At 36.0% G+C, this 21772-nt stretch overlaps 1 protein-coding gene across 2 annotated transcripts in view; it reads right to left on the reverse strand.

The window, feature by feature from the left end:
• SEMA4A (semaphorin 4A) overlaps nt 1-21772 on the reverse strand; it is a 1666552-nt gene that overhangs the window by 572376 nt on the left and 1072404 nt on the right. For both annotated transcript variants that reach the window (XM_044079754.1, XM_044079755.1), the window contains one exon: nt 18308-18370. In XM_044079754.1, the coding sequence (XP_043935689.1) occupies nt 18308-18370 (63 nt within the window). The remainder of the gene's footprint in view (nt 1-18307; nt 18371-21772) is intronic.

Below are 21772 nucleotides of genomic sequence, written 5' to 3' on the forward strand. Positions count from 1 at the left end.
CGGGAGGCTCAGGTAAGAAGAATTTCCCTCTTTGTCTTTGTTTTAGATCAGGGACCAGGTTACAGTGTACCGTTGTTAAGATTTGTGATAGCAGGTCGAGAATGTATTGAAGTACTGTATATTTGGTCATAGATCAGAGGAAAAACAGAACAAAGTAAACAGTCATTCTAGACACTACTGTGGATACAGGGAAGAAGATACCACGTGGTACAAGAGAAGGGTTACGTAACAGTCTTTTTTAAGACATGGGAAATCAGTGCACTGAGAGATCACGAGATCCGCCCCTAACGGATAATGTGAAGTATATGCAATTGCAGCGAGCAGATAATGTGAGATATTTTGCAAAATGTGTTAACAAATATGAATTTGATAGTAAACTAGATAAACTTTCACTAGTTAAACTCCTTAAACAGCTTAAATCTGATGCAGGAGGTCAGGCAAAAAAGCAGCACCAACTAGGCATACCTCAAGCACACAGGTGGATTGAGGAAGCAAATTGTAGAAAAACAGAAGCTTAGAAATTCAAAAACATTTTTTTAGACAACATAGTGAGAAATGAAAACTTAGAGCAGACTGGACTTGCATTAATTAATGCATACAACAGGAAAATGAGACAATAGGTGGATATTATGCTAGATTATTAGAATGCTTTAAACAACAATTAAAAAAATACATTTTTAAAAGGTTGCATTGCCTCTATCAGTAGCTTTATTACAAAGCATATGATAGATCACCGAACAAGCAGGCTGCAAGCCTTACTTGAGTATGCTAGACATGCTGAAAGACACTTTAATAGTGAAAAGGGAAAAAAAAGGCACAAGTCTTCACTGCTGAAGACGGAGCTGAAGTATTTGTATTACAGTCAGGTAAAAAGGGCATCTAGCTAGGGACTGTAAACAAAATAAGAAAGTAATGACAGAAGACAAAGCAGATGAGGACTGACTATATGATAGTGATAACAACCAAAAATCATCAGGAAAGGTTAATAAACAAAAAGAAAATGTGAATGTAGTAGAGGGAATAAAGGAAGTACAAACAGATGTAGAGGATAAAAATGGAAATGAAATTTTAGATTTAGCATTGTTGAGCCTGGAGCTCTACCTAGCAGATACAAAACCAGAAGTGACACTTCTGGTGGAGGGAAGGGAAGTCAAATTCCTGTGTGATTCAGGAGCGTCACGGACTTTGATACACCCCTCCAAGTTACCAGAACATTCTGAATCACCTGATTATATATTAGTAAAAGCAGCAAATGGACAACTATACAGGGAACCACTCTCCCATAATATAGCAATAACTGACCCTGTTTCAGGTATGACTCAGAAAAATAAAATTGTAGTTTCTGCAAAATGTCCAGTAAACTTACTGGGAAGAGACCTTGTGCAGATATTTGGCATAGCGGTAGTTCCTACCATGCAGGGTATGGAAGCACAAAGACAAATGGATGCTTTTGTGGTGTGATCAGAGGGTGAAGCCTATTATTGGTACAGCCAGGACCTAGTTATGACTGGTCCAGGGGCAGTAACCAAAGAACTGATGAACGTAGCCATCAGTAAGATACCCTCCCTTGACACTGATCAGCAGCATTTGTTACATTGTACTCTATACTACTGTAGCACACCAGGACCTGATAAGGAATATGAGCAAGAATTGTTCAAAAATCCTGCTGACAGATTAATATTACGAACTTTATATTGGGATACTGAGGGAAACAGTGTAGTAAGCTGTTCATTACCTCAGGAATTCGTGAAATTGTATAAGTCCAATAGACTGCCACATGTCAGCTTGACAAAAAACAAAAGTGTTAAATGGGCAGACTTAGAAAAAAAGGTAACAAAATGGGAAAACAGACTGATTTAGAACTGTCAGGACAAGGGATACAAAAACAAAAACTGAATTGGTTGACACAGACACATACAGCTGTACACTTGCAATCTAGTGAGGACAGCTGATTAGCATTTTATTAAAAGAAAAGAAGAGGCCTTGTGTAAAATTCCAACAACTCTGTGGTCAACAGGCAAGTTAGATGTAGGGCTTATTCAAACAGCAGGACCAGTTACAATTACCCCAAAGTCAGCTTTTAGACCACAGAAAAGACAATACCTTTTGAGAAAGGATGCAGAAGTAGGAATTAAGCCTATAATAGCAGCATTACTCAAAAAAAGGAGTACTGGTAGAATCTCCTGATTCACCATGTGATACACCCCTATTTCCTGTTAAAAAAAAGCAAACGGGGAATGGTGGATGGTACAAGATTTACAAGCTGTAAATAATGCAGTAATACCTAGAGCACCTACGGTGCCAGACCCACATACCTTGTTGAATGATTTGAGACCGCAACAGAAGTATTTCTCTGTGGTAAATATTAGCAATGCTTTCTTTTCAATACCTATACATCCTGATAGTCAATATCGGTTTGCATTTACATTTCAGGGTAAAAGGTATACATATACTCGACTTCCACAGGGATATTGTGAGAGCCCAATAATATTTGCACAAAAAATGGCTAGCAACCTGGCAGGGTTTACCCCACCGGGAGGTAGTCAAATTCTACTTCATGTAGATGACATCTTGCTAGCAGCACCCAGCAGCAGTGCAGGGTGGATACAGTAGCATTATTAAAATTTTTAGCAATACAAGGACACAAAGTAAACAAAAGTAAGTTACAACTTTGGAAAAAAACAGGTTAGATACCTGGGATATGTGATATCCAATAGAGGTAGAATACTAGATAAAGGAAAAAAGAGAAGAGGAAAAAAACAGCAATTTTGCAAGCACCCAAACCAACAACTAAGAAAGAAATAATGTCTTTCTTAGGTACAACTAATTTTTGTTGGAGCTGGGTACCAAATTATTTTACAATGGACAACAAAAGCAGAAATGGCTTTCTGTAGGTTGAAGCAGTTAATAGCTTCTTCATTAGTTTTAGGACTTCCAAATTATCACAAACGGTTCTTTCAGACCGTAGATTGTAAGCAAGGGTACATGACATCAGTATTAAAGCAACAACATGGGGATAAGCAATGCCCCATAGCTTACTATTCATCACAGTTAGACCCAGTGGCACAATCTTTGCCTCACTGTGTACAAGCAGTAGTTGCAGCAGCAATGGCAGTGCAGGCTTCAGCCTCAGTGGTGTTATTCCACCCTCTCACATTGAGAATGCCTCATGCAGTTGCAATAATTCTGCTACAAGAAAAAGTTGCATACCTTTCTCCTGCTAGACATCTTTCATGTATGACCATACTGCTGAGTCAACCTCATATGAACAGTTAGCTTTACCTAGACAAGATCTTACAGATATGCCCTTGGATGATGCTGAGGTGACATATTACGTGAATGGCTCATGCAGAAGGGGTCCTACAGGGAAGAATCTGGTGAGGTATGCAGTAGTTACAGACACTGAAATTTTAGAAGCACAAACTTTGCCACACAACTTGTATGCTCAAGCAGCAGAACTGGTAGCTTTGACAGGAGCATGTACTTTAGCAGAAGGCAAGAAAGTGAACATATATACTGATAGTCAGTATGCTTTTTCTACAGTACATGTGTTTGCACAACAATGAAAAAAATAGAGGAATGATTACATCCAGTGAAAAACCTATTAATCATGCGCAATTTATTTTGGAGCTATTAGAATCTATTCAGTTACCTACCAAAGTAGCTATTTGTAAATGTGTAGCTCATACAAAACAACAGGATAAGATTTCAAAAGGTAATGCACGAGCTGATGCAGCTGCAAAGCAAGCAGCCTCAGACTCAGAAACTTTATTTTTGAATGAGGAATTACAACCCTCTGAGATTTTAGATTTAGACATGTTAAAACAATGCAAATGCTTACTACAAAAGCAGAAAAACAAAAATGGGTAAAACAAGGTGCAATTTTTGAGAATGGACTGTACATTTCCAAAGGAAAAAAACAATATTGCCGTCTAATTTATTTAGATATGCAGCTTTGTTGAGCCATGGGCAGAGCCATGTCTCAACAGGGGGGATGGTACAGTTAGTAAATAGAATATTCCAAACATATGGATACATAAATTATACAACAAAATTTTGTGCAGCTTGTCATACTTGTAACAAGCACCATGCACAAGGAGCATTTAAAAACAAGCAAGGAAGTTTTCCTATACCACCATACCCATTCCACACTATTTGTATGGATTTCTTAGAATTAAATAAATGTAAAGGGTTTGACTCCCTCTAAAATGTTTTTGGGAGTGCATATTATGTGCCTCAGTGGAAAGCTCTCATGCCTGCAGAGCAGGAGGCTGACAGTTCATTAGCTAATTATATAAAGAAACTGTTAATGAATAAATCTGTTTTGCAGTTTAACTCTTTCAGATGAAAGACAGAACAAACCGGTAAAGAACTTTCAATTTGATACACAAGGGCAAAATGGCCAAGAGTAAAGCAAATAGAAAAGCAGAGCAACCCCAGAACTATTGCATAATTATTTTGTTGGCTGTGCATTTGTTGACTATAAGTGTGACAATTTTTCTCTTATTGTGGTTTTTTCCTGCACTCAACCACACGAGTGAAAGTGAGAAGATGTGATGAACTGTTTATAGACTGGCATCCAAACTTTAACACATACCTGGCCATGAAACGTGTGTATGCAGAGACTATGAACATTTCAAATTGCTGGGTTTGTACAGCTACACCAACAGCATATAAAAGACTGTTAATGTCTGCTGTCCCTCTGGGGATAAATGAGACTTGGGAAAATTTGTTTTTGATACAGGAACTGTGAGATCACAGGACAAAATAGCTTTATTTTTACCTGTCACACAAAAAGGAGTTGTATGTTTCTACAAAGTGATACCCTCCAGGTGGGCTGGAGTAATTGTAATATAACAATGTCTTATAAATGTTACATTAAAGTCAGAAGTGCGGGTACTGTTTGTAATACTAACTATGATTCATATCTGAGTTCAATGAAAACTACATTAAATGCAGTACGTGACAATCCAGTCTTAACTAAAGATAGGAAAATGTTTCATGCAGGGATAACACGTATTAGTACCAAAGTAATGATTTTATTTGTGGGAAAAAGGCATATGAATGGTTACCTGAGAATTGGTCAGGCAGTTGTTTTTTGGGTTATCTGGTTCCAGCAAGTAAGACATACTGCAGAATTACCTTTGGGTAAGATACGAAATGTAAGGGAAACAGCTCAAAAAATCTGAAGGTCCAGTTAAAAAACCTGTGAATCCAGTTGGGAAGAATCGAAGCTGGTTGGAAAGACCATAATTCAGTAAAAGACAAAAATAAATTGACTCATATGGACTTGGGCAACAGTGTTATATCCTGGGCAGGAATACTACCAGCCTATGGAGCAGTCAAATCAATCTGGGAGCTGAGGAAGCTGTCAAGACTTCTCGAAGTAATGAGTAATGCAACTTTTTCCGCCCTAGAATTGGTGACTGATGAACTGAATGCAATGAGAACTGTTGTGCTATAAAATCGAATGGCTCTTTACTTCACCCTAGCGGCAAGAGGTGGTACACGAAGAAGAATGCTGTGCTTTTATCCCTGAGAATCATCACGAGACAAATAATCACCTAGAGGTAATTCAGCAAGTATCAGCAATGACTAAACCAGGCCCAAACCCACTGACGGACTTTTTCCAGAATCTGTTTGGGGGGTGGGGTTCCATCCTATTGAACATTTTAATTGTTATTTGTGTGGGTATACTCCTAATAGGAGCATGTGTTTACTGCAGAATTCCCTGCATGAAAAGATTAATCAAAGATTTTGTTGATATATTTGTTATTGAAACTTTTTACCAAGATTTTGAAATTGAAAGATTGATTTCAGATGATGCTTTTTCTGAAGTATAGATTAAATGACTTGTCTAGTTAAAAGTTCCAGAGAGGAAGAGGCTAGGGAATGAAACAATATTGTTTATGTTTCTGAATAGAATAAAAAGCATTAAAAGGAGGGAGAATGTTAGAAAAATATGTACTTAAACATACATGTAGTGCTAGTTTAGAAACAGTATAATATGTAATGCATTTGATTCTATTTAACAATATGGCAGTAGAAATGATCTTGCATGTAATTGCTTGAAGCTTAGCTGCAGTGTGGTTAACCTCTGACCCTGGCAGTAGCCAGCTCAGCAGGCTTATGTCTTTCAGCAATTATTATCTGCTGGGTTAGAGAGAAATAAATCTGTATGCATGTATATCTTTCTTCCTTCCACCGAGAAGGATGGCCTTGTGAGCTCTATCGAAGATAGAGTACAGCTGCTTACCAGAGAGACAAAGGAACGTATTAAGAAATGAACTGACTATTGTATTCGAACAGACCTGAAACCTTGGAGAGAGCAACATTTATAGAAAGACATTGTAATTGACCAGGTGCCTTGCAAGGCTGTATTATTCTCATGGGAAAGTTTTTAAAAAGTATAACCTCAGCACTTTCTTATGAATAGAATATTGTAGACTGTAATGATGTAAGTGCCCTGTGACTGACCACGTCAGTAAGGTGGGCGCAGCTTGAATGTATAGTGTATTTAAAGAAGTTTATTTCCTGAATGTAATTAGTCAAAACTCTATACTTGTTTTGTATAGTTTTTTGCCTCCTAATGTACATTAGTAAAGAAACGTTATTTGAACTTGAGCTTCCTGTGTTATTGACTGTCATTTTGAAAAGCCTAATGATTTTTACAGTCTGATTTTAACAATTTATTTGACAGCCAGTTGAAATAGTGCCAGAGTAACAACCATGAAGCACAGCATGGTTAAATTAATGTCATTTGGATTTCTTCTGCTGATATTCTATGTACTATTCCTTGTTGTGGATGTTTCTCTGTTAGTAGAACAAGATTCATAACTGCAAGTCCCAGAACTAGAAAAAAAAAGGTACAGCAAAAGCAATTTTTAAAACTCACTATAATCCCATTTGTAGTGTGAGGCTGCAGCTAATTGTACCTCTCAATACCCCTGCCACAGACATACATACATAGATAGATAGATACAGATAGATATACAGATATAGGTAGATATATTGATATAGGTATATGTATATAGATAAAGATATATTAGATACATGGGTGTTTTAGGTTTGATCTGAAAACGCATTTGCATAATAACTTCCTAACCCCATATGCAACATGGCTTCAGACCCCATCATAATACATCTACTGCCCTACTGTCCTTTACTCAAACCATTGCTGAAGCCATGGACAAAGATTTACTGGTTTCTTGCCTCTTTCTTGACCTTTCTAAAGCATTCAATACTGTATCACACTCCAGGCTTCTCAATAAACTATCATAACTCAGCTTATCCTCCCTCTACCATTAAATGGTTCACTAGCTATCTCACTAATAGACAATAACCAGTAAGAAGGCAGGCTACCTGCTGCTCTTACTTACCAATCCAAACTGGGGCTCTCAAGGCTCAATTCTTGACCCTCTCCTTTTTAATATTTTCACAAACCATCTGCAGACTTCCTGTACAGCATCCTCCCTGACACAATATGCAGATGACTCTACCCTTATTATCTATTAAGACAGTTTCTTTAACCTCCTCTCTACTACTTAACATAGCTTCCTATCTGCAGAAAAATAGCTAACTGACAGCCAACTAATTCTAACCCCCCCCCCAAAAAAACAAAGCTACTACTCTTTTATTTTCCAAAAACCTTCTCTAACCTCAAAACAACCTTTGCCATTTCTTCTCTCCACAATACCATCATACAACCTGACCCACATACTAAAAAAAAATTATACCCATATTAGGCACTGTGTCAAAAAAAAAAACAATCAAAAACTCAACCTACAATACTAACATAAAAAATACCTAGTCCCTGACTCTAGGCAGAAACTAGCTCAGGCCCTCCTCTTTCCATGTCTACTTTATGCCTCCCACATCTTTTCAAATCTACAGTCTACCCTTTTGGCTATACTCTGTCAGTCATACTATTGTGTTGCAAGATTTGCTAGTAACCAGCCCGACAAATCTCATCACTGCCATGCACTGAAACAACTCGAGTGGCTTGACTTCCCCCAGCACCTGCTTCACTCCCAGCTGCAAATGACTCATACTCTACTCTTAAAACACCTTTCCAGTCCTGCTCTATCCTCACTAATATCATTATACCCCTTCCAGAACTCTCCACAGCTCTGACCAGTTCCTTCTGGACACCAATAAACCAAACAAAAACATTAGTAAACTTCTTTACAAAATATAGTATTTCCCAAGCATGGAGCAAACTCTCCCTTAAAATCCAAATAATTTCTAACATAAATCTCTTTAAATCTGAACTTAAAACTTTTCTCCTAAATGCCAACACCTGTCACTGCAATGATCCCACTTAAATCCTACCTTGCCACGTTACTAACTCTCACACTTTTAACACCCACCTATTGCAAGTGTCCTATCTCATATGCATCTCTTTCTCTGTTTGTTTAAAAAAAAATAAGTGTTGTACTACGTTATGCATATTATTGTAATGTTTATGTAAACTTCATTCTCAGGCCTTTTGTAAATTTCTAATGTTCTCATGTAAAACACATTATTGTAATGTCTACATATAACTTCATTGTCAGATGTTTTTATTATTTGTAACTTTCTAATAACTGCCTGGAGCTTTTCTCCTCGGGTTTCCACTGAAAATGGGCCACTGGCTCAGTTGGACTGACCTGGCTGACAAATAAATAAATAAATAACAAATAAATAAACAGATAAATGTGCAGAATTTGCAAGAAAATCTGTCAGTGGTATTATTGGTTGAATTATGTGACAGTCAAACTTCATGAAGTTGACTGTTATATTTCAAGATGTTTCCCTTTCACTTTAGTTGTACAACCCTGGAGTTAAGTTATGATTTAATAAATCAAAAAAGCTTTTGAAAAAGTCTACCAATGCAACAGTAATTAGCAGGTTCACATCCACACAATAGTATAAAACAATAGATTATGACTGTTAATAATCTAACCCTTTGACAGGCACTTTGATATGTATAGCACAGTAGCTAAGTGCACGGACTGTTTTCTGTAGTATTTTAGTACATTGGGAATCACCCTTCTAAAGACTCTACTAGTGTTATTTAAAAAATGTACAGGTTTGTAGTTCTTCATATTCCCAGGTTTCCCTTTCTCTTATTTATTGATCTAACCATAGTACTTTTCCAATCTTGTTGCATTTCAGAGCTTTCAAAGAATAATTAAACAATGTCAGTATTGTTGACAGCTGATTTTTATGCTCAGAGTAATTAACTTTTAAAAATGGCACATTTTGTGAATTAGTAGCATTTTTTGATATTCTAGCCAGTGTTAATTGTTTGCAAATTAACTTAAAATAAATGACATTATAATCACGTGTACATACTGAAGTCAGAGTTTAATATAGAATGGAACACTTTAGAGTTAAGAATATTTGACTCTCTACTCAGGGTATTAACTGTGACCACCCTTCTGTGACCAGAACTGTCTCTTATTCTTCTTCCTGCATACAACTAAACCGATTAAGAAGTATCACAAAAAGAGAATCTCTGTTTTTCTTAAGCAAGGTGGACTTTGATTTCCACCTCACTATGACTATTTACTTAAATGAATATATTGGTGTTTGTCAACCTCAAGGTTCATGGTTTGATTCTTTACGCTTTCACTTGCCTGCTGATGACACGATTCTGAGCTAGGTCAGCCCTGAAAAGAAGGGATATCTGTGCCCATTTAAGAAATTAATAAAAAAAAGTCTATTATTTCTTAACAGTTATCTTTATATATAAATGAAATGTTGCATCACTATAGCCACTGCCTACAAATCATCGCTTGCACCATTGTCTTCTTCTTCACAAGCTACATTTTGGACCTAATAGATTTGTTTAAATCAACAGTAACATAAGTTTTAAATGTTTTGTTCACAGGTAAGTTATCTACGAGATGTCCTCTAGTTTGTAGGTCACAAAAAATTACAGAAATGTCTATAGTTTGTACAAGTAGGACGCTCAGCCAGTTATCACCAATTTTATTTTTACTGCACATAATGGATTCTAAATGTTCAGTTACAAATTGTTTAATATATTGAGAATAAGAGATTTCTTTTTCAGCACAGGTTGTTATGCATCATTTGCTTCAATACACATACTGCAGTTGTCACATATATTAAGATATTGTATTTTACATAAATCCTGCACAGCAAAGATGTTGAAATCCTTCCAGTAATTATTTAATTTTAATTGACCTTGCATTTTTATGAGATTTGCTTAATTTGACTAAATTGTAAAAATGCTATAACTGTGTCATTGTAACAGATATCTTAAACTATCAGTTATACAAGCAAGTGACTAATATGGACTATACAGAGAGAAGCAGTGTGGCATATATCAGTGCACACCCCTCATCTTTCTTCTGTGTAAATTCGGAAAAAGTTTAAACGAACAAAAAGACTGGAGTAATATTACCTCCCATAAAAACTGCATGAAAGTGTAAAGAATGAATCAAAAATTTTAAGTGCTAAGGATTGATCAGTATTAAGAAATTAGTTGTAATGTGTAGTATTGAGTTACAATCTGGCTGCAAAAAAGAGTAATAGAACTTCCTGGGTCCAGTGTACTCAGAGGCATTGAAGTACTGAAGTAGTCATAATAAATAAAATGGGTGAAATCAAACTTAACTGTGCAGAACAGCTTGCCTCCATATTCAAAAGTCTCTCTCTCTCTCACTTACTGAATGGTCACAGCTGGGTAAAGAGTTTGTTGGTAAGATATTTGCTTTGACATAGTTACCTGTATTAACTACTGACATGCAGAAGTTTGAACATTACTGGTACGGGAATTCTTTTCTTGATTATTATGAAGTTTTGAATGTGGTTCATGGACTTCACCATGCCTACAGTGATCTCAGGCTTTTCCCACAACATGAATTGTTTCTTGCCTAGATGACTTAGATTTTTTTATTTATAACACTATTATGTATTCTTTACTTGATGAGTTAGAGCCTTAATCAATTTAACCTTGACAATTATAGACTCATCACAATCCTTCCTTTCTGTGTAAGATTTCAGAAGAGTTATTGGGAATAGAAATTGAGGGTCATTTGGTTACTGCTGATGTACTTGACACTTTTCAGCCTGATGTAGGTAGCACTGCAACACTAAAAAACAAAGAAACTAGTGGTCTTAAAACTTTGTTGATGAGCTCAGTCACAATAATTTCCAAAAAATATGCAACTCAGGTAGTGTTTCAAAGCAACAACCCTTTATTCATCACAGACAAGTGAGTTTCAGTAACAAAAAAAATATATTTCTGGTCACCTTACAGCAAGAGTCAGGCAGTAGGCAGCTTCTGGTCCAGTGGGGCAGCTTATCCTCCTTCCTTCAAGGAACAAACCATCACCCTGGTGGCAGCTCTATCAGCTCTACTCTTGCTGCCAGACTCAGAGAATGTGCCTCCTAATGGTGTCAGGCCTACATGAATGTGCACATGGGTAACACATGCTCATTGGACTTGTGCCCCATGGGTGGAACACCTAGTGCTTCTGCTAGGTGCCACTAAAATGGTGAGTCACACCCATGTTCCTTCTCTTGTGATGGGTAGGCCAGACACTTACTTCCATCCTCTCCTGACAGCTCCTACAGGCATCTGGGCCACTATTTGATTTCTGGTCATTTGCATCATAGTCAGGGTTTTATCCATCTATGTCATGGAGCTTGTTTTATAGATATGGCAGGGTGGGGTTATTAAAAGTCTGCAGAAAAGGTATAGTAGAGGTATTACTTCAGAAAGCAGAGAAAGAAAAAGCTATTCTCCAGACATCTGCAAAAATCAGAAAGACCCATGTTAAATTGGCTTGTAGAAAAGATTTCAAGTTCACTTAAGCCAGATCTCAAGCTGAAAGCTAATGCTGGCAAACTGAAAAAAAAAAAACTGGTGTCACATCACTATGATATCAAACACCTTCTAAAGATAGTAAGAAGTTTATAAATGAACAAACCAAAAACCAGCCTCATAAAATGTTTCCACAAAAATTAAATAGTCGCAGTTAAGTGTTCATCCTACACAGTAATGGACTTTATCAAAATGAATGTTACAAACTTCCACCTCACTTAAAGCAATGCTAATACCTCATGTGATGACTTTGCATCAATAAAACTACAGAAACATTGACTGAAAAATTTTGAAGCATGTAAGAATATGAAATCATTGTATATTTTTATACACATTTGACTTATAACAAACTAAAATAATCTAATTAATGCAAAGAGATTTAAGTTTTAAAACTGGAAACAAAGAAGCATTTTCATTAATACCAGGATGAACACTGGGATTTAATCTAAGTTGCCATAAAATTTCTTTGTATTTTAAGAAATATTTCCAAGCGCTCCCACACTAATCTGTAATAAGTTTGTCAGATTCATTAGTTCATAGAGGGGAGGGGTTTGGCTTGCCTCCTAGGTATAAAACACAGGGTTTGAGTCTAACCTTTGGTTGTTAGCGAGACTTAAAAGGACCCTTCAGGACAGTTAGCCTACTATTTATCTATAAACCCATTGTGTCAGTTACAATATTTGCCATTTTTTTAAATACCGACACCCTGTAGTATATTTGTACAGAGCTTTATTAATATTTATTTTATGTATGTAATTAATATGTTCATAAATCCTGCTTCTTATGTGATGTTCTTGTATGACCTGTACTGTATAACCTATACAACTGCTTTACTTTTACATTCACATCATCCTGGACACAAAATGATTCAGTCATACCTATATGCAGCAATGTTTGTAGTATATTGAATATATCTGCATTGGGAACAATGCCCACACTTATTGATATTCCCCCTCCTAAATGGTTTCTGATTCTCAATATAATTTGTGATATTTCTACTCTTACTGAAAACTACTCTAGGATGTTGATCTAATTTGTTCATCAGCTCACTAGGGAAGCATCTATCTTACTTGTTGTATATAAGGAATCAATAAAGTAAGGATTAACAAAAGCTTTATCTGTATTAAACTTTGAACACAAATGTACACCTAGGAGGCACAGCATAGGTCAGACTTAAAAGATGACCTCAGTCCATATACATAGAAAAGCTTCAGCAGCACTACATTTAAAAAAACATGCTTTTAAATCACATGTTCCAATTCAGCCAATCAAATTACATAATCAAATCATCTTACAGGGAAGTTAATTACTCCAATCACAAATGAGTAAAATATCATATTAAAAACCAAGCAAGCATAATTTTAATACACATGCCAAATATACCATCTCATTTAAACCTGGAAATTCATATGCATTCAATATAATTTGTTAATATAGGTCCATTTTTTTTACACCTCCCTCCACAGGCCCCCCTCAGGTTTCTGTCAACACTTTCTATAACAAAAAATAAGAAGCAATGCTGGGGGAAGTTTGATACATATTTAAAAAAAGCACTTGTATTTTTACCTTAATCAATATCTAGTAAGTGCTCATATATGTTGTGTCTTTCAGCTTTTCCCGGTTAGGGGTTGCCACAGTGGAACTCCGGTCCGCTAATGACTGGCAGTAGATTTTTATGTGCCGAGTTGTGAGCCCTGATGCACAACCTTCAACGAAGGTACGCCCATTCACGCATGTCTCCATGCAGAAGATGCTCTAGCTGAGAATCGAACAGGACAACGTCTTACTGTGAGGCGACAATGCTACCGCAGCACCACCACCGTAGTTAAGTACTCATATATGCTTTCTTTTATTCTCATGACAGTTTTTTCCTATATAAAATGAAATACATTGTTGACATTTGGTCAAATAAACCATGCCTCTAGAATTGCAATTAAAGTGACCCATCACTGTCATCTTATGCCCCTGCAATACAATACTTTCATTTACACTAATGGAGGGACACTGAGAACAGGAGCCACATTTAACCATACCTCTCTTTGGTGTGCTAGTCACAAATAACTTACTTTGCTCCAGTATATCTTTAAAACATCTACTTCTCCTAAATATCAAGGAGGATTTTTGTCCCATTTTTTCAAACAAATCATTATTAATACAGAATGACAGCAATAAGAGGTACAGAAACTAGGGAAGAGGGGGCTGGAATTTGCTAGAGAACACTGACAAAGGAATGACTGCCTTCCCTGTCAAGACAAAGAGAAAGAAATGGGGGATCCTAAGCAAAAGACCAACATTAGCAGAGTTCTTAGTATAATCTAGAACAGAATTTGCTGTATAAAAAGAGATAATTAATAGGGCATATAAAATATTACATCATAACTATACAAATTAATCAAATGGGGGTAGAAAGGACTGGGAAGAGAGATTGGATAAGCAATTCACAAAGAAACAATGGGGGGATATGTATATGATTCCCAAATATACAACAAAGTCTAGAAGATTTAGGATCTCAGCTTAGAAGTGTTTGCATAGGTATTTTATACCCCAAGCAGACTCAAAATAAATTTTGCTCAGAAAGACTGGAAATGTTAGCGGTATACGGGGAAGAAAAAGGTAACTGAGAACACATTTTCTGGGAGTGTAATGAGTTGATAGACTTTAATAATTCCCTCTAGACAACCGTATCAGAATTACTTGGGTGAGCAAATTGGTGTAACTAAGGAAATTATTTTATTTTGAGCTGTTATACTGAATCAGAATTGCCTAGGCATAGTAAGGCCTTGCTGAGTTTAATTTTTGTGGCTACCTAAAAAGCAATTACTAGAAAATGGAAATGAAAGTGTTAACCAACTGTACTAGAAGTAGAGAAGATAGTAACAGAGATAAAACAACAGGAAGTGAGATCTTCAGAAAAGGATAAAAGCAAATAACATAAGAAATCGGAATTATGGGAATAATACATGCAGGATAATGTTTTGGAGGAGGAATGACGTTTAAGGGAAGACAGGAGTTGGATTAGCTATGTAATGTTTGACAATAACTGGATAGATTATAAATGATGTACAATGTTTGCAACTGAAAATATGTCAATATGGTTTGTTTTCATTTATATAAATGTACAACTGCCTATGTCATAAGTGATAATTTAATAAAGATGTTTCTTGTTTAAAAAAAAAATAAAAATTTTTGACAAACTTTTTAATATTTTAGAAGTGTCGAATGTTCAAATGGTAGTGCAAATGTGCAAAATAAAGAGTGGCAAATATATTTCATCATTTTAGAGAATGTTCAGGATTAAATTGTAACAAAGAAAATATACTAGTTGCAACTAATCTGGTGGGATATAAAGAGAAATCTTATCTAATTTATTTAGGATTAATAACAGGAAAATGATCTTAAAGATTCAATTGGAAAAAATATTCAGCAAACTGAAGAGAAATTGCAATCATATAAGGCAAACATTTAAAATCTATCAGGGAGAATTCAGTCAAAGTTATGATTTCATTAATTATTTTGTATGTAGTAAGGCATTTATCCATTCTACATGGTCATGATGACAGCAAAAAAAAAAGGAAGAAGACTGGGAAATTTGCAGAGAATTCTAACAGCGCAAAAATAACTTACAATTGATTAATTATGTTAAAACAAAAAGAGGGAATTGGGAATGCCACACTAACCAGCACACAGATTTGCTTTTAACTCATCTCAATGTGTTAGTTTAACCTCTGGGAATGTGTTGGATAGGATTAGGGTAATAAAAACTACACTGAGTCATCAGAGGTAATACGAGTCTCTTGATTATCAGACTGGAGAGATTCTTTAAAGAAAAGAGGAAATATGAAGTGAGAAATAATGACTCAGAGAAAACTGAAAGTTGTACCTCTGGAGAAATGGAAGAATGCTGGAAACAGGAGAGGTGCTACAACTGATGTTGCCTTACTGTAGGGAAAGCTATTGATATTAGATATTAATTATTTTATGAATCCAAGACTGTGAAAATATTAATATATTAGTATGAGTGTCACAGACTGGACATAGTAAAGTATATATGTCACTCCCTACAAAAATGTAGTAATGTTTGAGGCAAAAATAAATATGGATGAAAAATGCTGAATCCATAATTCTTCTACTCTCAACAACATAGAAATAGTTTTTGATTCTATTAACAGAATACATTTGGTTGATAGCATCTAACACATCTAGTATAATGTTTCACATTTCATGGAAGTTTTGTATATTAGGCATTGCAGATGACAAACTGGGCTAGAATAATAGTCAGTAAATAAATATGTTGACTCTTTCATATGTTGTTAAATACAGTATAGCCAAAAAGTGGAAAACAACACAATGACACAAAAGTCAGTACAGAGGATGTCTGACACTGTCATAGTGCAGGTAATTGAGAAGAATTGTGAAAGCAGATATGAATAACAGGCAGAAACATAAGGCATCCAGATGGGTCAGAGTCTTTAAAATATTATTATTGGAATTTATGTTGACTCTAATATGGACAAAATTATATGAGGGTTTACCAGATAAAAAAATTTAATTTTTTTTTATTTTTAAATTAATTAAAAAAAAATCTTGCTGTCAAAAATTATTTAAAGAAATGTACATTTCTAATATTTATTTGGGTTAACTACATTTCTTGAGATATATTTGCTTGAGACACATGTCCTTGCAGCCAATCACTCATTTTGCCAAGTGTTCTAACTCCCAGTAACTCATCTCGCTTAACTAAGCATCCCTCCTAAAGCCCAGTGTTTTCTAACTCTACCAGAAACCTGATCCTAACTCTAAAAACTCCTACCCACTTCCTAATCCTCAAGTCCCGTATCACACTCTAAAACAAAAATTGTCTTCCCCATCCTAAACTTAAATTTCCAATTCTAATCCTAAAGTCCCAGTTGCTCTCTAAACATAAAATCCCCTTCCCCTCCTTAATCCTAAAGTCCAAATCTCTCCCTTATCATAAAATTTCCTTCCCATGGCATAGCACTACATTTTCCAATCACTTCCCACAGCTTACCTAGTCTGAGAGCATTCCTTTCACTGCTTCTGCTAGGATGTGAGCAGTTAGCATGCAGCAGTTGCTTGGCTGAACTCATGCTTCAGTTTGAGCATGAGCAGCTGATCACATGTGCTACAAGCCTCTTGAGTCCCTGGCTGCAAGGTAATGGAATTTGAGCAGCTGAGGTTCAAGTGGCTGTAGTACTTCCTATTTATTTGATACACACACACACACACACACACACACACACACACACATATATATATCTATCTATATATATATATATATATATATATATATATGTGTATATGTATACTGTTTATATAAAATAAAATACTCCTTTAAAGATAATTGTTTTCTAGTCCTTTTTTACATATGTAATGCTTAGGAAATAAGCATTTTATCCAGCCATCAAATGAGGTCAAGTTGCATCTAACTCCATCAAGAATTGCCATCCACAGAGTCTACTAGGAGAGTAAGGAACAGAAGCTGACACAGGCCTTTCTCCTATATAATTTACAAACTGAAAGTACATTAATGCATAATTTAGTCATCAATCCCTCTACTACATATCTTTGGGAAACCAAAGGAAACCAGAGACATAGACAAAACACAAGTGAACACAGACAGGACAGTCAAACTTCATATAGAAGGCATCTTAGTTGCCTAACCAAATCCAGAGAATCTCTTTCTGTGAGGTGATGATGCCACTCACTAGCTTATTTTGAAATGTAATGCACAAGCTATTATTATGTGTTGTAATTGGCTTTATTATGGTCTTAAAGATATTCACATCTTAGGTTTCATGTGAAAAAGACTCTTTTTCCAATGGGTCTATCTTGTCACCAACATATAACCAAACAGACAAATAAATATGTCTGATGGATATGACAGCTCCAATTTAATGTGCTTGACTAAAGCTCTGCTGACTTCTGCAAGAGCTTGTCTAACTCTGGGAAGATTCAGACTCTGGAAAGAGTTCATCCTGTGTGTAATCATACAAATGGATTTGCTCCTATCATTGCCCTCTATTCGTGAAATGAAAAGCGATTAGAGAGCGCGCGCGTGCACACACACACATACACACACACACACACACACACACACACACACACACACACACACACACACACACACACACACACACACACACACACACACACACTCACAGACACAGACACACACACACACACACACACACACACACACACACACACACACACACACACACACACACACACACAAAGACTCTCTCTATCTTTACTCCCACTCACACTTTATAGAGGTAGTGCCAGCTATAATCAGCATGAACATATCAGTCTTTTTTGAAGTTTGGTCTTTGCTCTTTATATATCTTAACAATGTGTGAAAACAACAAGCATTAATCTGCTAGTCTTTGTTCTAAAAAAGCAGATCAACAGTCCTGTTTTTTTTTTGACTCATAAGGAGAATAGTCTTACCTGGTAGTCCTTCCCTTTTCTGTAACACGTTTTTCTTTCACTTTCTGGTGCTGCCCAGCTTAACTGAAAAGAAAATATTAAAACAATTAGAATAAATACATAAATTCATAGCACTTAATAATAATATCAATCCAATTGTGTTTTGACAATACCAAATCTTTGCTGCCTGATTCTATTTGACATAGATAATGTAGCTAGAATTAACTAGAGATCATGTTACTCTTTATGTGGAATTGTTTTATTGAGTTTAATTAATCCGTTTTATTTATTTATGTATTTATTTATATCATTTGTTAAATGGGGTAGAGCATTGATCTCACGGGACCAATTTCAGTCTCTGTCCAGAATGTGAACATTCATCAAGTGGGAAAAAATAATAAAATCAAAAGATATAGATACAATAAAAATGATTTAAGAAGGTAGACATCAGAAATCACTAAGTACGATATGACAGTCAGGGAAGAGACAGTAAGAAAATGATAGGCAGTGTATGTCAGCGATTAGGGAGACTAGGTTATGTGGCCTGAAGAAGAGCATTTACAAGAGGCTTGTGCTGTGAGATGTTCATTAAGTTGTGCCCGAAAGGAGGAGTAGCTAGAAAGGTCTTTAAGTTGAAGGAAGATCCTTCCGAAGCTTGGTTCCGAGGGTGGAAAGGGAGCAGTTAGAGCACTGAAGTCTGGTTTTAGGTGCTTGCAAGAGGGGTTCTGACTGGCAATGAGATAGAAGGTTATATGACAGAGGCTGTCCAAGTAAGCTAAAGGAAAGAGAAAGACAGGAGTTTTCTTCCAGGAGCTGAAAAAGTTGGGAGATAAGGAGCAGATTGGCTTGTTGCTGGACTGGCAGCTTGTTGGCTTTGGCTAGTATAATACAGGGGTGTTCATACTTTGGGAAAAAGGTAATGAAGTGGCAGAAGGAGCTGGAGATTGATTGGTTGGTAGCAGAGTTTCTTCTGGAGGCAGATGCTACAAGAGGTAGCTAGTACTCAAGCCGGGCTAGAAGAATTCCTTTTGCAATAGCATTTCTTGCTGGGTGAGAGGAAAGAAGAGAAGAAGAAGGATAGGGAGTTTATCGTTTTCAGGGTGTTTCTGAGGTAATGATGAACGTTACGTGAGGGATCAAGCCAGACTCCCTGGTATATGAATGTGTTAACCTGCTCAATGGCATTTTAAAGTGGTTAAAATAAGAAGTGAGTTGGGGTGCTTTTGCCTTTTATACTGAAGATTCCAAAGAGCATAGTCTGGATTTTTGAGTAGTTAAGCAATAATTTTTTGTGCAGAGGACTAATGGTATAATCTGTAAAAAACTTCATCCTGTAACCCGAGGTTTGATTCCTTCAGTCTCCATGTTCTGGTACATGTCAATCTCCATTATTTAACCAGCAATTCAGCCAACCCTCCACTGTCATGATCCTCAGCCCACCTTATCAATGTGTGCTAACTCTAACCTTAATGCTGATCCTAACCTTGCTCATGCCCCTAGTCCTACACCTTACCTTATTAAAACTCTATGTCACTGCCACTAAACAAGACACTCAGATATATACCACATAGAATGGCACACACACCGAGCACTAAATCTAGTCCATTACATAGCCTTTACTCTAACCTCAATCTGCAAATACCCACATACATATTCTTACCTTCTAATACCAAACCATTTGGTATTGCCAAACGTTTCAGCATTAAATTCCGAACTCCACTCCTGCCTTACCCATATGAACTTCACCTTCCTTCTTTCAACAAGTGCAAAACTCAGCGATCAAAACTATTGACCACTTTCCCATGCAGTTCAATCTGTTGACAAACTGCTAGTTTGAAATGGTAAAGATACACACATATACACACAAACACACACACACACACACACACACACACACACACACACACACACACACACACACACACACACACACACCCCATATAGTTGTATGATATTTGACTGAAAAGTCAAAATGTTGAAATGCCAAATGTCAAAACCACAAAATATTGAAAGATAATTTGTCCTTTTCCCCACTGTTGCATGATCCCCGAGTCAATATATATATTTGATTAGCAGGGGAAGTGGAATTTCAATATTTTGGTGTTTCAACATTTTGATGTTTCTATCAAATGTCATGGAATCATATATCTCTCCACTAATGAAGCCAAAGACTTATTACCACATGATCAAAGCCCAGCAATTGGATGTAGAAATCAATTAAACAAAATTCCTTCAAACAAAATAGAATAGCATTATGCATTATTATTTATAGAAAATAGTAGAATGAAATATTTAAATAGAAAGCATAAGGAAAAACTTAATTAGAAAAAAAACATTACAAATTATTTCCTTTGACTATTGTTTCACTATAATAAAGAGTATGTATTCTTTTAAACAACATATTTTACTGTCATCTAGGAATTTATTTCACTATGAAAGATTAAAAAAAATAAAAAATATTCATATAGTCCAGGTTTGTATGTGGTACAAAAAATTGTAATCCATTTCTTCTCTAAACTATCAAATTTATCATGTCTCTTGTTAGATATTATGAATATGAGGCTGAAATTAATTATGTTGTAAATATGCTGAAAGAAAAAGCTTGCTTAAATACAGAAACAGAGTTTAGTAATATGTGATCAGCAACCATACTAAATGACTGTGGCTTAAAAAAATAAGGAACTTGCTTATGAGTGTATTATACACACATCAAGAAAACTTACTTCTTACAGACATGACAAGAGTGTAATCTGCTTTCACTGGACAACAGGACATGTTTTTCTAAGAAAGTTTAAAAAAAAACAAGACATGTGTTTATCCACAAGGCATTTCCTTAAAAATATGCTTTTCTTCACTTATCAGCCTTTGCACAAGAACAGATGTGTTAGCATTTGCGTCATCAAGCCAGTATCTTTCCAAAACCTAGAGGGTGTGAGTTTAACTAAAATATGTATAAAAAGTCTGTATTAAATCTAGTTATGTTAGGGGTATGGTAGGAACACATTTGGTGTCCTGAGGTAAATGCTATATCTCTCACATCATCTGTACTATATGAGAAGTAAAGTGGAACAGTACTTTAAACTGCAACGTTTTTCCAGTTTGGTTTATTATAAAAGTTATTGGTTACTGCTCTTAAAGACAGGTGCTGCAAAGTATATTCTCTCATCAGTGTATATTCTGCAAGTTTCTGTATGCGACAGACTGTGAATGCAAATATAACCAGACTTTGAATTTTAGCAGAATCCAGCCAGCAAGACTGAGTGTCTTAAGAAGACTTCAAATCCCACAGCAAGAGCAAGCAGTAAGCAGCAGTAAGCAGAGAGAGAGCTCAAAATATTTTTTCAATGGCAAGCCAGCTGAGTGACTAGCACCATATAATTTTTCAATGGCAAGTTAGCCTGCATCTGAACCTACAATCTGCATTCAAACACAGGGGGAGTGATGGTAAGCCCTGCAGAGGGTTACTTCAGTTAAATTGCAGTAACT

The sequence above is a fragment of the Protopterus annectens genome, chromosome 8.part0, assembly GCF_019279795.1.
Source record: "Protopterus annectens isolate FY-2018-M chromosome 8.part0, PAN1.0, whole genome shotgun sequence".
Classification (NCBI taxonomy): Eukaryota; Metazoa; Chordata; order Ceratodontiformes; family Protopteridae; genus Protopterus; species Protopterus annectens.